The following is a 13853-nucleotide window of genomic DNA, read 5'->3' on the forward strand; positions in this document are numbered from 1 at the left end:
ACTTGTCAGTGCTGCTGTTACATTTCGCCAAGGAACACTCCAAGGTGACACTTCCGCCAGACTCTCGCCACACTACATTGTCCTCTGTCATAAAAGAGACAAGCTGTCTGACCATAGGGTCTAATAACAAACCTAAAGACATAAACATCTTCATTATTTTAACACTGATTGGATGACATTATTTCTGGCAGCAGCAGGAAAGTAATGTTGACTCAACCAGTCCAGCTTATACTTTATTCCATTTTTTTTTTTGTATTATTATATTAATTGTGGTTCAACTACATAAAGCACTATTTATCATTATTATTATCATTAATATTATTATTATTGTGAGTACTTTTGTAGAATGACTTCAACTACAACTAACTCCATCATCTTGCAGCATTGAACACGTACTGTCTTTGTTTCTCATATATATATATATATATATATATATATATATATATATATATACAGTAAACATGGTGTAGTACCGGAAACAGTGCTGGCTCTACTGTGACGATGTCTCACTGATTTCTTTGTGGTTCTTAGACACTGATGATGTGTGAGAGATGGAAGAACTCAGAAGCTGAAAAAATGTGTCACGGGTTTAAAATGATAAAAATCCCCTCACCGAAAAATAATAACAATACATGTTATAACTATAAATCTTTATACTTTTGTTCTCTATATCTGAGGGTACTGCATATATAGAACTTGGGCAAGAAATTAAATTGGAAGTCAAAGAAAAGTTGAATTTCTGTGGCTAATGCATGTCTCATGAACCTTTATGAATTAAGGATGTGAAAATACATATAACGTGTCATATGAACTAGGCCAAACTTAAACTAAACTAAACTAAACTAAACTATAAAATCTGCACATTATCTCTAGATGAACTAAATCGGCCACAGCGCACTGAGTGCACTCTGGTACACCTGGTAGCCTGATTAGCCTAAATGAAATATAAATAAACATGAAAAGCTAGTATTTGCAGCATATGAAATCATTTTAACTTAATCATTTTATATTGCAATGATAAAAACATACCCCCAGATAGTCTGTCCCTACTACTGCACATGCCAGTTTCTATGTGGACTTTTCAACTACAGAAATTACAAATGCATCTTAGTGAGTGTTGCTCCAGTCATCTTGTATCCACTCTTACTCTGCAATATCTGGAATGTGGGAGATCAAGAGATGTCAGGACTGCTACTTCATCTCCACATCACGTCACCTGAATTTCATTCCTGTCTTCGTGGAAGCTCATTTGGACATGTCACAGAAGAAAAATCACAGGTGTACATGATAAAGTTAACGATGGCTGAATTTCCATTTGCCTGCTTCAGCTTCAGCTGCATTTGTTGTTTGAGCTGTGCTTTTTCTGCTTTGACAAGTCAACACCAAGGCCCATCCATCCATTAACCCCACCTGGCCAATTTATTGTGTCTCTTGGACACGTCTTGCTCCAAATATGAGGAATTGAATTATTAGGTGAGATCACCCCCTGGTGGAGGTTATTAGCAACAACAACATTGAGAGATGAAACTCTGTGCCTATTGCAAGTCACACTAACCAGTGTGAACATTATGGGATAATACATATAACATCTCAAAACCCTTGTATATAAAGTGTAAACCTCCATTTACTGCACATGTAAAATTTAATCTGTATTGTGTGGTTTCTTTGACAAATTTTCAACTATGTTTAAATAAGTAAATAAATTCTATTACATGTTGCTCCACACATTTTAATATAAGATAATTTAGAGATTATTTACATCTTGGACAAAATAAGTATTAGTATTCAAAATAAAGGCGGGGACAAAATAACAGGAATACCTTACAGTCCAACACACTACAATAAACCTGCGATAAACATTTAAAAACCTCATCATCTCAGTTATGAAATTTTCACGACTGATGGGACCCGTACTGGATAAATGTATGAACATGTGTCAACGAGGATTCTCTTCTCTCAGCTTTCGTTTGAGACCAGACTTCCGACCCCACTGACATTCAGGAATATCGATGCTCTGAACATCTATAGATGGTCAGTGTGAAGGAATTTCCCTTCTTTAGGTCTTTAGTTAGAATTACGTTTTTAGACTTATAAGCAAGCCCTAAAAGCAATGGTTCATTGTCTGTCTCTAGGATAGCTGTGAAGACACTCTTATTGTAAGCACCCCTGCGCGCTTTGTCAGAAAGTGGAGTGTATTTCTCTCAGTGTTCAAGAGAGCTTCTGTGGCTCCTCTTTACTTATAAAAGTGATCTAAACGTCCTTCCTTCTTCTAACTGGACAGAGCAGGGGCTTATCAAACTAGTTCTGCAGACTGGCTTTAAATTCAGGCCCCAACAATAAAAACTGAACTTGGAATGTCGTCTTCCAGCTCCCATGATTCATTTACAACAGATTTTGAAACCTCGTACTCTGTTGATCCTGAGTCGTTTCAGAGAACCCCTGTGAGAATGACGAATCTGGACTGTAAATGTTTGGGTGGTGACACTTGATAAGTGAAATACTTGAATGGCTAGTGGTGCTGTTTTTTTTTGTCACAAGGGCGTATTTATTGCAGGTCTGTTGTATTAGACTACATTAGCTTTAACTACGTGTATCTAATAAACTGCCAACAGAGTGTATATACTGTGACTCCGCTATCTCTGTGAAACCTGCTTAGTTTTTGTTGTGACTCTCAGACGTGTTGATAAAGCTCCTTAGTTAGTTTTGAGGGTGTAGTGCATTGTGTTGTTGAACAAATGTTCTGTAACCTTTTGTGAATTTTTGCACAATGACTCATTTGTATAACAGCCTTCACATTTGCTTGTGACCAGAAAAACATTAAAAAAGAACATATGTGCACAAAAGACATTCATGATCTGAGAGTAATAAATGTGGTAAATGAGGGGTAAAGGTGCCATGAGATTATTTAAAGAATGAAAACAATTATACTCAATAGGTGCTTTTAATTACTTCTGAAGAACATTTTTTTCTTGGTAAAACAACCTCAACTATAGTCTCACTTACTTGCTTGGCTTGGAACTCTGACACAGTCTTGGTAAACAAGTGGGTTGGCTCACTTTTCATGTAACCGCAGATGGTCAAACTTTTCAAGAGTCTGAACACATCTGGGAATTCTAGATGATCTGTTCATACGTCCATGTTTGGTCTTTGCCACTAAGCAGGGCCACTACTAATAGAGGCTGCCATTGAAATGACGAATACAAGTCAGTGTGAAACCCCTTTCTTTAAATAGAAAAACTACCCTACTACAAATTAATTTTCATGTAGTTCAACTGTGCTGTTCTGGCCTGCCAACATGTTGTAATGCTATTTGTCCAATAGATGGCAGGATTGAAAGCTATTTAAGGTTTGCAAGATCTGAATTCTGAAATATTAATTTTAAATCCTGATCAAAGTGATGTAATATCTAAATATGTTCAATCTTTTGTTTACTGATATAAAAAAAACAAGATCAATCTGATACTGAATGGCAGAAATAGCATTAAGACACTTGATCAAGATTCAAAGCTTTATAAAAAGTTGCAGTTAACCATTGCTCACTTAATGAGTCACACAATATCTTTAAAAAAAAAAAAAAAGATAACAGAGCAGTATTGACCTCATCCAGGACAAGACAAAATGGAAACCAGTTTCTTTACACAACACCAAGCGTTTCACGGGAAATTATTTGACATGTCTGTGTCCAGCGGAAACTGAGGGGAATGACTAGAAAAGTGATGTTGTTTTATCACACCTGGACAATGTGTGCTACCAGTACTCGTTTACAAGTATTGCCATTACTGAAATCTAATCTACATGAGTTACTAGCAAAAATAACATCTTTCACACACCATTATTTTTTTTTATTATAAAATATGATTTAATCAAAATAAAAGATCACAGATCATATTACATGCAGTGCATGTTGATCATAAAAACACAAAAATGTCAGGTATAATCATAGTACAGCAATATGTCTCATTTTGACAAGATGCATAAACTGGATTGACAACATGAACTCAGAAAAACACAGAATTAAAAATTTTCACATATTTAAAAAAAAAACTGTATATAAGTGACAGTGCTTACAGGCTGTGTTATCAAGATTGATCATATACTTAAGAGGACGATGATAAGGTGTTTTTGTTATTCAGTCTTAACTTTGCAAAGCTGCCGGAGCACATCTTAGATTAAAATCATGTTCCCAAAAGCCTAAAAAACTTCTTTGAGACCTTCTATCAGATGAAGAGAAGAATGAAAGGAAAAACCCGACTTAGAGGATGAAGGTAAGTGTTGTTTTGGCAGTGTAGCTGCATACTGATACTAGATGTTACATACAGTAAGTACACATCACAGTAAAATCTATTGACTTGTAAAAGTACATCGATGGGGCAAGCTTTCTCAGTGGTTAGAAAAAGGATATGAAATCGCTTGGGTTTGTATGTTCTCAGGAAGTGAGGGTTTACACTGGACTCAAAGTTGGACTGACCAAAGAGCTCAAAAACCATAAGCAACTTCTGTACAAGGACCCTTAAAGGGTGAGGCTGATGATGTACTGGATTGTTTTACTGTCAAAAAGTCTCATGCTTAAAATATTTCATTTTCTTTGGTTAGTTAGTGGAGTTTTTTTTTTTTTAAGCAGGCTATAATTGGGCTATTTGGAAACCCCCTGTCCCAAAAAAAAAAAAAATACAAAAATAAGTTAATGACATGTCCACAGTTTACACAGAAACAAAAACAAGAATGTTCTTTTCTTTCAGAGCCAATCCTACCTAGTGCAGATCTACCTAGTACATTGGGGCTAGGCTATACCCAGCTGTTTGGGGAACTGCTGAAGCTTATTTTATTATTTTTTTTTTTTAAAAAGTAATACTAGTAACTTTGTTTTTTTTTTTTTTTTTTTTTTACATTATTATCATTAAGATATATATCTAGAGTGCACAAGTGTCGAGACAAACTGATGCATTGCTACTTTTGATCTTTTTATGAGATTTGCTTTAAACAAGAAAAAATGTTGTGCAAAAACAAGTGTTATCTTTTAACACCCTCACAAAACATTGCCAAATAATCGAGTTACATAGAATGTAAAAATAAAAATAAAAATCTGAGCAGCAAGTTAGTTTAATTTTTCCAAAACACAAACACATACACACACGCAAACACAGACAACCCTCTGACCCTATTCGTAGAATATGAATCCACGTTTTCCTTATAACTCTTGACATGATTTGAGAAGAGGAAGTGAGAAGGAAGGCCAGTGCTGCCAAGCAGCAAAATGCTACAGTTACTGTATAGGCTACATAGAAACATATCTAATCAGCCTTTTTCCTCCACCAACTAACATTCAGTGTCATCTTAAAACTCATTGCTATCATGTTGGTTTTTAGTGATAAGACTTTGCTCTTGATGCGGTTGTCAAGTTTTTAATGTGAGCCACAGCTTGAAAACGACCCCCTGGCTTCCCCCTGTCTGACACTAATTCAAAATAAATGTTCTCTTAGATGTAGACTTGATACTCTGGCAACTATGGCAGGTAAGCAAAGATCTTACATTTCCTCTCACGAATCTCGGTAATTTGCAACAGGAAATGACAGAGTGGAGTTTGGCAAACAAGGAACTATTGATATCAGATGTTGTTAGTAAGTTTGCAAATTCATGTGACATGCAGTATATCCTGCAGAGAGAGAGAAAGGTGAGAAAAAGAAAAGAGAGAGCCTTTAGATATTTAATATTGTCTATCTTACTGCCAATATACACATAATGAAACAGAGGTGAAACTAATCATTTCAATCATTTGCTTGGAGCAATATAATTACCTCAGACCAGGCTGCATTGGCACTTTTCATCCATCTCTTGAGGACCAACTGCAAAAAGAAATAATATCAAAGCCTGAATTAAATTTCATAGAGTGCATGTGAAAACAGTTATAAAATAAAGTTCTATCAGTTAGACACAGTGAGTCAAAATACAGTAATTTAGACATACCTTCCTCCACGTCTGATTCGCATCTACCAACCTCTTGATGGTCACCTGGAACAAAATTATACATTTTACTGTGGGTTAACATGGGTGGGTGTGAAAAGATCAGCATATTAAGTTAAGAATTAAGTTCATGACATTCAAGCAGAGTCAACATGATTCAAGATATGCTGTGACTCAAATAGTGGTGAATAGTAACCAAGCCCGGTTTTCCAGGACGACATTTGAGTCAGAGGAATCCCAGAGTTTTTTTGATGCTTAGTTAGTGAAGGGACAGTGAAGTTTCTTGGTTAGTCAATATTAAATGTGCTCCGACCAAATTCATGAACCAAGGTCAAGACATGGCAGGAGCACATGCTCGAAAAAGCTTGGAGTGTGATTAGAAACTGTGGTAAGCGAGTTTGGTTATGTGTTGTCTGAAAATATGTAGTCCAGAAGGCTACTGACTCTTATGTTCAACCACATTCATCATTAAAAAATAATGTTTTTAAAAAATCCAGCAATAGATTTCAAAGATGCCCCTCTTAATTCATTTTGGCCAGATAATTAAAATAAGTAATCAAACCTCAGATTTTTAGAAAACAGAAAAGTCAGTAGATAGAACCTTTATGTATTCATAGACAACCAAAAGTAGAACCTTTATGCACTATTAGAAAAGAAGAAAACAGCAATGATAGTATGTCCAAAGATAGACGTACCCATAAGGGGTTTTGTAGAGTGCCTCCGGGCCTCTGTCAAGAAAATGAAAGAGCATGACAGTGGGTGCATACTCGCTGTATATATCTACTTGTGCTTACTTCACCAATCTTTGTCAGACATTTTTGAGAACACTGTTCAATAATGTATGGTGTTTTTGTAGTCTATCCACTGCTTAAACCAACTTAACAATAAACCATCCTGAATAACTTGCTCACTTGCCAAGTGCTCGTCAGGTTTTTCCGCTTCCCTCTATTTTCCTTCAACCGTCACCTATTGTCTGTCTATTTTCTTTTGGCTCTATTATTGTTTACAGTGAACCAGTCATAAGAACCCATGCAACATTTGACACTACTCACTATCATTTATCACTGTTTAAAACTGCAGCTAAACAACATTGTTTCTTTGTCCTTCAAGTCAAATGAAGTTCAGTTCAGAGTTCAGTGCTACAGTTCACATGCTTATTTTTTTATTTCTTTCTTTCTGTTGTAAGAAATTGAATGTTAGTACAGAATTGCTAGCACAGGGTGTCTAGGGATAGTCTGCATTTTAAGCCTGCTGATGTGTGGTCTTGTTCCTTTCTCGGAATCAGTAGGGACACCTACATTAAACTACTAATAATGTAAATCTTAATTGTACTTCTTTATGTGTATTATGTCATTACTCCAAAAGATATTTAATGGATCATTTTGATCAAAAGCCAAATGACGGCCCGTGGAGGTACTCACGTTGAGTTCGCCTTTTATAAAACAGCAGTGCCAACAGCAATCCTACGATCAGCGATCCAATGACCACCAAAGGAGCGACTATTTTGGAGACTGAATCCAACCCTTTCCGTCCTTCGCGCCCTGAATACATTAAATTGAATAACAAAGAGTTAATGCTGTAATACTTCAAATCAAAACAAAAAACAGTAAAGATATAAATACTTGTGAATACGAGGCATGCAATGTACCGGTGGGAAGTTCCCAGTGTATTATTTTAGCAATCTATATTCACTTTCTCTTTTACCACAGATAGTTTGTCTGCATAGTTTGGACATTACAACAGTTTGGACACTGTTTTGTAATTATTATTACAAAACAGAAAGTATGGCAGGCAAGAGGCTTCTGATCAGATACTGATCAGTTGATAAGAATGAACTTTTCACTTCATGTGGCAGCTGTGAGAACTTACGTAACAGCTCAAATATGGCAGATACGAAGTTCGAATATGAAGTGAATCTGTTGGTGTTTTTTTCTATCAGTGGGACTGAATTTTGGATCAAACAACATCACCCAGTCTTATCAGATTTGGACCGTCAAATATAGTGTTCTTTCTATGTGAGGAGCACTGTTATGAAGTTTTGAGCAAGATGTCAGGTGAGATTTAGACTCCTGCTGCAGCCTGGCTATCCGTTGAAGTGTGTGTCAAAACTACAGCACAAATGATGTCTGTAATTATGGATATAATAAACACATACTGCAGTTCTGTGGAGGAAGAAAATTGTTACCAGTAAACAAAACCTCTTTTTTCTCCAGAATGTATTTATATGGAGCTCCTCCGTGACATTTGTTTTTTCATGACCTTAAGATTTTTTTTTGTCTCACTTTTTGGTTTCTGTTGGAAAAGTCAGCCTTCTATGAGCTCCAACAGCGGCAACAAAAAAAATATAAACTACAGTTGGCTAGTGGATCAAGTTCCTCTTAGATGAGCAATCCTAAACAATGTTGTGTTACTTTCAACAGTGGCGATGTCTGTGTTGCTTCAAATTTCAGGAAAAGCATGACCTTACATCTGTGGCTGACATTAGGCTACTGTATGAGGTTTTATTTTGTGCAGCAGGATTGAGCCAAAAGGCCCAAAAGGTGTCAAGAGTGGTGCTAAACAACATATACCTCCTGCTTCTGGAGCGTTTTCTACTTCAAATGTGGTCTCAGTCTCTTTGCCTCCACTGGCATTGAACACCACGCAGGTATACTTGGAGAAATTGGATCCTTGTACCAAAGTCAGCTTGCTAGAGAGGTTAAACAGACCACTTTGTGTCTGTTTCACCTCCATTTTAGAGCTTTTTATCCGCTCCGTTTTGCCGTCCTCAAACCAGTGAATTTGACCTTCTGGGTAGCCACCATCAGATTGACACATCAGGTCAGCACCTGCTTTTTGAGTAATTTTCTCAGGGATGGAGCGTATAACTGGTACACTGTATTTGGCTGCAAAGAGAAAATGGAAAGCATTCATGATCATTAAGCTGAACACTGCACCATGATGTGAATCAAGTCACGCCAATGAAGTATTACAATATCATTGGTTTACCGTGATATTTGACAAGCACTATGAACTACAATCTGTTAGGCACGAAAAATCAAGAACTAACTGGCTACAGCAGCAGGCATTTATGGATGTGGTTCTTTGTCACAATGAAACTGAAGGTATGTGAAAGCAAAGGGGAGCCATTTGACACTTCTTAAGGGAAATACCAACCAAGTTGGCCAGGAAAGTCCCTGGACCTCTAAATAATCATCACTCTATCAATACCAAAATTTAATCTTTCAGGAAGTCCATTTTCTGTGTGTAATTAGCATGCAGAAATGTCCACAGAACAGAAACATCTTCAATCATGACTACGCTTTGAAATGAGTTTGCAGGGGTTACTTCTGAAGATATTCTCTTGTCTGAAAATGATCATCTCTTTGTGCCAAACAGAAAGTTTCAGGGGTCAGCCATGGCCAGAGGCTCTCACCTGTGACTTTAAGGTTGGCGTGGCTCTCGCCATCACCGCTGTTTGTCATCACCGTGCACATATAAACTCCAGCATCCGACAGCAAAGTTTTGTTGATGAGCAGGGACACGTTCATGTTCTTGTCGTTCCAGGACGGCTCAGCAAACTCATAGCCTGGCTGTTGTATAGTTTCTGCTCTGTGAAAAACCAGTAAGGGTTTCTTAGCCCCCTGTTTTTTCCAAGTGACAACACGGATTTTTGCATCTGCTGCCTCCTGTATGGTTTGGACCTCACACTCCAGCAATGACTGCTGGCCAAACTGTCCCACGTTTTCAGCCTTGCAGAACACATTTACAAAAACTGTAGAAAGAAACATTTTGACAGAATACATCAGTATCAAGCAGCATTTCACACTGGAAATTCTCAGATGATGATAGAATTTACCGTTCTTTGCATTTCCTGCACTGATATAGATGACAGTGATAACAAGGAAGAGGATACCAGTGGAGGTCATGTTCATTTACCTGAAATGACAGTTAAAATAAACAATTTTTATGTGGGGATCAGTTAAAAGTGTAACACACACATACACGTTTTAACTCACGTGGATCTGTTTTTGTGAATCAATGCGCAGGTTGCAAAAGGCAGCTGGGTTCACAGTGTAAGCGCACCAAGGACACTTTTATCATTTTTTAGTATTTTTGTGGCCACAGGTACACCACGCCACCTGGGGCACACATGGAGTGGCATTAGGACAAATCTATTATTATGTATTAGAGGCCGGTATGTTAGGGGCTGGTGAAATTAGATAGGTTGACAGACTCAGTTGTTGGCCAAGCCACGCCGTGGTGAAGGAGAGGGACACTGACCTATGATTTTTCACAGATCTGTCTCCAACTTTCCAATTCCCCTGGAAAAACTATGAAAGCGCATAGCACAGGCGTGTTTGCAACAGTCTTGGCCTGGTTGAGCGAGGTCAATGAAGTTACCAGTGGATCTGGTTTTACGGTGCACGTCACTTGAATTAGGGATGGCAGATGGAACCCACTACTGCCCTCAGATGGCTGTATGTGGAGCTATGCGGCACTATGCACCTGCACAAAAATAGAGACTATCAGAGTATAAGCTTTACATGGAAAGAGTGTCAAAATTAATTTCACACTATAAGTTTGCCACCCCTGTGTCATTACTAAGGTAAACCTTATTGTCATTTTTTAAATGATCAAGTATGAAGATACAGCCAATAATACATACATGTAGCATACAAGTTCTTGAAAAGAGGCAAAAGCTGGATAGGTTAGTCATGTCAGTTTAAAAGCTGCAAAATACTTTTTTCTCTAACAAGCATCTTTCTCTGATGAACATAGTTGAGTTAAGGCTCAAAAAGAAGTGGGGTCTCCAGAGAATACATTGTTTTGTGTGTGAATGTGTGTGTGTTCATTTATGTTCATTTTTATAGGAACATTCACAGGATAAAAGGATATTTACTGATAAACCAGTTTCAAATATCATAGCTTTTTATAGCTTAAGCTAATTTGTGATGCTTGTGTCTCAAGGGGCTTTTAACAAAGAAATATATACATAAACATACAATACATAAAAGTAGATAAGATCCTACATAAAGACACCTGATCTCATTACCACTTCTGTTTCAACTAGGACTTTAAATAGTTCTAGCTTTCCAGCTATGATCCATTTTGACCTCTGTGGTTTAGTTCCGAATACTGATCACTTGAATAGAAAAAGCCATCTCTGTCAAAATGATGTTTTCTGAAAAGCCATTTTTCACAGAACAAGAAACGGGGAAAAACAGAGAACCATGATAGAATTCATCAAGTCACTGCTCACCTTTCAGACTGAAGTTATCAAAACGTATTATTTTTGATTTCTCGAGAATGTAGCAATAGTGAGATCCTCAGCGTCTCATCTGAAATGTTAATCCCCTTATTATATGTTATCTTAAGAAGGTGGCGATTGTAGGTGCTGCTTTAAACAGTGAAGCTACACAATAATTTTAATGCAAAAAAAGGCACGCATTGTTCTGTTTGCCACATAAAATGGGAAACAGTCTCTAACTAGTTTAAATGTATGTTAGGTTGCTTCCGCAGTTTTCAGCAGTATCCTCTACATTTCAAAGAGTGGAGGAACAATATCTCTGATGACCCCTATGTCATGTCAACTTCTTCTCTGTAGTTTTTCTTCCTTTTCAGATGGGGTTCGCCTGGGCTTGAGTCTTGCTGACTATGTGTCTCCCCTCCTGCAATGACATTTTGGTTTGGTTGGGTTTTTTTTGTTTTGTTTTGTTTTTTTGTCTGCATGGCTACATGCAAACATTATCTGTGAACCAACTATACAACCGATGGTACTTGTTGCCACATTCAAAGAGTTTGGTCAGTTCAGGATAATCGCAGCCACAACTGCGTCATGTAATGTCCTTAACTGGTGTCATTTAGGGAACTCACATGGTCAAAAAAGATAACAAATTATGATTTGCCAGCTGATAGGGTCAATACAACACAAACACAAAAGGGCAGCGTGGGGTCCCTCTTCCCTATGCAACTTGTGTTTGTGGGTGAGACTGGAAAATTCCTCAATTACTAAAACCTGACAAATATGAAATTCACACGCGAGCTATAAGAGTGTGAATGTCCTTGAGAGAGCCGTTGTTCACTGTCAACATTATACTACTGTTCAACTTTTACTCTGTGAAAAGTTTCCCATCATAACTCAGGAGACTTCATACACCCCGCATATGAACACATGCCAAGTTTACAATTTCTCTTTTATTTTGCTGCCTTCCAGCAGCAGCATGCCTGGTGTATAATATCATGGTAGAACAAAACCAACATATTTTTGCATGAGGAACTGGGCTGACTGCATTATAAATTAAGGGCTGAAAATGTACTGTATTCTTTCTGTAATTTTTCTTCACTCTGTCTGAAATATATCAACACCAAGAGTGTCTGATGTAGTTTTGTTGCATGCTGTTTTTTTTTTTTTGTAGCATTTGTGTCTGCAACCTTTGTTACACTAACCACAGTAAACTTACTTATAACTACAGACTACTGCTGTACAAGAAGTCTCCTCTGCAAGACAATTCACCCTGTGGGGAAACACAGAGATACATGCAGCTGCTTTACGACAAAGCTGCATTCCTTCCTCATTGAGAAAGGTTCAATGTTTGTTTTAATTTTCCTTTCAATATTTAATGTTGGGAAAGTTAGTTCTCAGTCCGACCGGTCAAGCTCTGGTGCTGACAAATCGCTTTTACGTCTACGCTAAAGACACTGCTCTGGTGCTTATGCTGTATTTGAAAACCTCTTAACATGCCAACACCGCATTTTTGTTTAGATACACGACACAACAAACACAGGAAATGGGAATTGCTGAAATTCATTTAAAGCAGCTACAACGTCGGCCACGTCGCCGCTTAACTGGCGAACACAAAGTATGTCGCTAAACGCATCCTAGCTAGCTACACAAAGACTTAACGTTACATTACAATATTGTAACTTCCAACTCACTCGCTGTGCATGCTCCTCCGCGAGCCAAGGGAAACGTCTGCTGCTGTGCGGGACCGTACACTTAGCCAACAGGGCTCCGACGTCCAGGGAGGTCCAGTCTGACTTTCACTTTCGAAATGAGCAAGAGTGGGGCATGTCTTCCGTTTTGGGAACCACGGGCGGGCCAAAGCGACAAGCGCTGTTTTGTTGCCGAGTCAAAACTAAAGACAGTGGAGAATGCGAACAAACCAGCGTTCCTGGAATAGTCAGAAATAGGATAGGAAAGTTTTTTGGGAGAAAACAAGCCCACTTTGCTCTTGGTGGGAAATTTATTTTTCATATATTACTGAATGTAATCATTATTTTCATTCACTACTGATTGTGATCATTTACTTGTTTTGTTTTTTTTTATTATATGTTCTTCTATGTGTTCACTAAGTTACCATTAAAAACAGAATTTGAGAATACAAAGGGCTGATTAGGAAGCTTAGGGAGGAGTTTTACTAAGAACGGTCACTAGCACATTGTTTCGGTCAAAAGCATTAACTTCCTTTTCCAAAATGTGAGAAACCCTGTGCGGACCTTCGACCTAGTGCCTCTATGTAAACACAGCTCTACATATGTAAACATACGCCTCAACAACCAACACAATACAACCAAGACAGCTCCGTTCCGGTTTCAGTTTATTGTAATCTGTTTCAGTACAATATAAATCTACTTCACACTGAACTCTGAATATTGCAGTTTATTATTGACGACTACGAATCGTGTAGAAGAGAATCTGAACCCATCTAGCCCAGGTGAGTTTTTTTTTTCTCCCGCATCTTGTTATTCCCATGGCATTAAATATTGTGATACAGTTTAGTAATTCATTGCAGTAATGCACTTTTGCATCAAACTGTAAAGAGCTGCAATAACACGTTTTGACAAGGAGATGCAGGTATGAACCCTATCACTGCAGGATTAAAAAAAAATGCTCACCACTTCTCCCTGTT

The 13853-nt window shown here is 37.8% G+C and overlaps 1 protein-coding gene across 3 annotated transcripts; it reads right to left on the reverse strand.

Annotated features, from left to right (window-relative positions):
* Nucleotides 1–4911: 4911 nt before the first annotated feature.
* zgc:174863 (uncharacterized protein LOC100136852 homolog) lies at nt 4912–12982 on the reverse strand. 3 transcript variants are annotated; one of them, XM_040146799.1, is made up of 10 exons: nt 12880–12977; nt 11204–11612; nt 9800–9879; nt 9377–9715; nt 8532–8846; nt 7383–7502; nt 6657–6689; nt 5965–6009; nt 5796–5843; nt 4912–5653 (listed from the first exon to the last, which is right to left on the reverse strand). In XM_040146799.1, the coding sequence occupies exons 3-9, from the start codon at nt 9873–9875 to the stop codon at nt 5797–5799; spliced, it is 975 nt and encodes a 324-aa protein (XP_040002733.1). In that variant the 5' UTR covers nt 9876–9879; nt 11204–11612; nt 12880–12977; the 3' UTR covers nt 4912–5653; nt 5796. The 3 variants fall into 3 exon arrangements, with proteins under 3 accessions (XP_040002733.1, XP_040002732.1, XP_040002734.1); XM_040146798.1 differs by lacking the exon at nt 11204–11612 and having other exon boundaries at nt 12880–12982; XM_040146800.1 differs by lacking the exons at nt 6657–6689; nt 11204–11612 and having other exon boundaries at nt 12880–12982.
* Nucleotides 12983–13853: the final 871 nt, after the last annotated feature.

The sequence above is a fragment of the Xiphias gladius genome, chromosome 15, assembly GCF_016859285.1.
Source record: "Xiphias gladius isolate SHS-SW01 ecotype Sanya breed wild chromosome 15, ASM1685928v1, whole genome shotgun sequence".
Lineage (NCBI taxonomy): Eukaryota > Metazoa > Chordata > Actinopteri > Istiophoriformes > Xiphiidae > Xiphias > Xiphias gladius.

Coding starts and splice junctions, on each gene's coding strand:
- zgc:174863 (XM_040146798.1), bottom strand. CDS start 9,875: ATGAACATGACCTCCACTGGTATCCTCTTCCTTGTTATCACTGTCATC. Junction 8,847..9,376: donor CGCCAACCTTAAAGTCACAG/GTGAGAGCCTCT, acceptor TTCTCTTTGCAG/CCAAATACAGTGTACCAGTT. Junction 6,010..6,656: donor CTCTACAAAACCCCTTATGG/GTACGTCTATCT, acceptor ATTTTGTTCCAG/GTGACCATCAAGAGGTTGGT.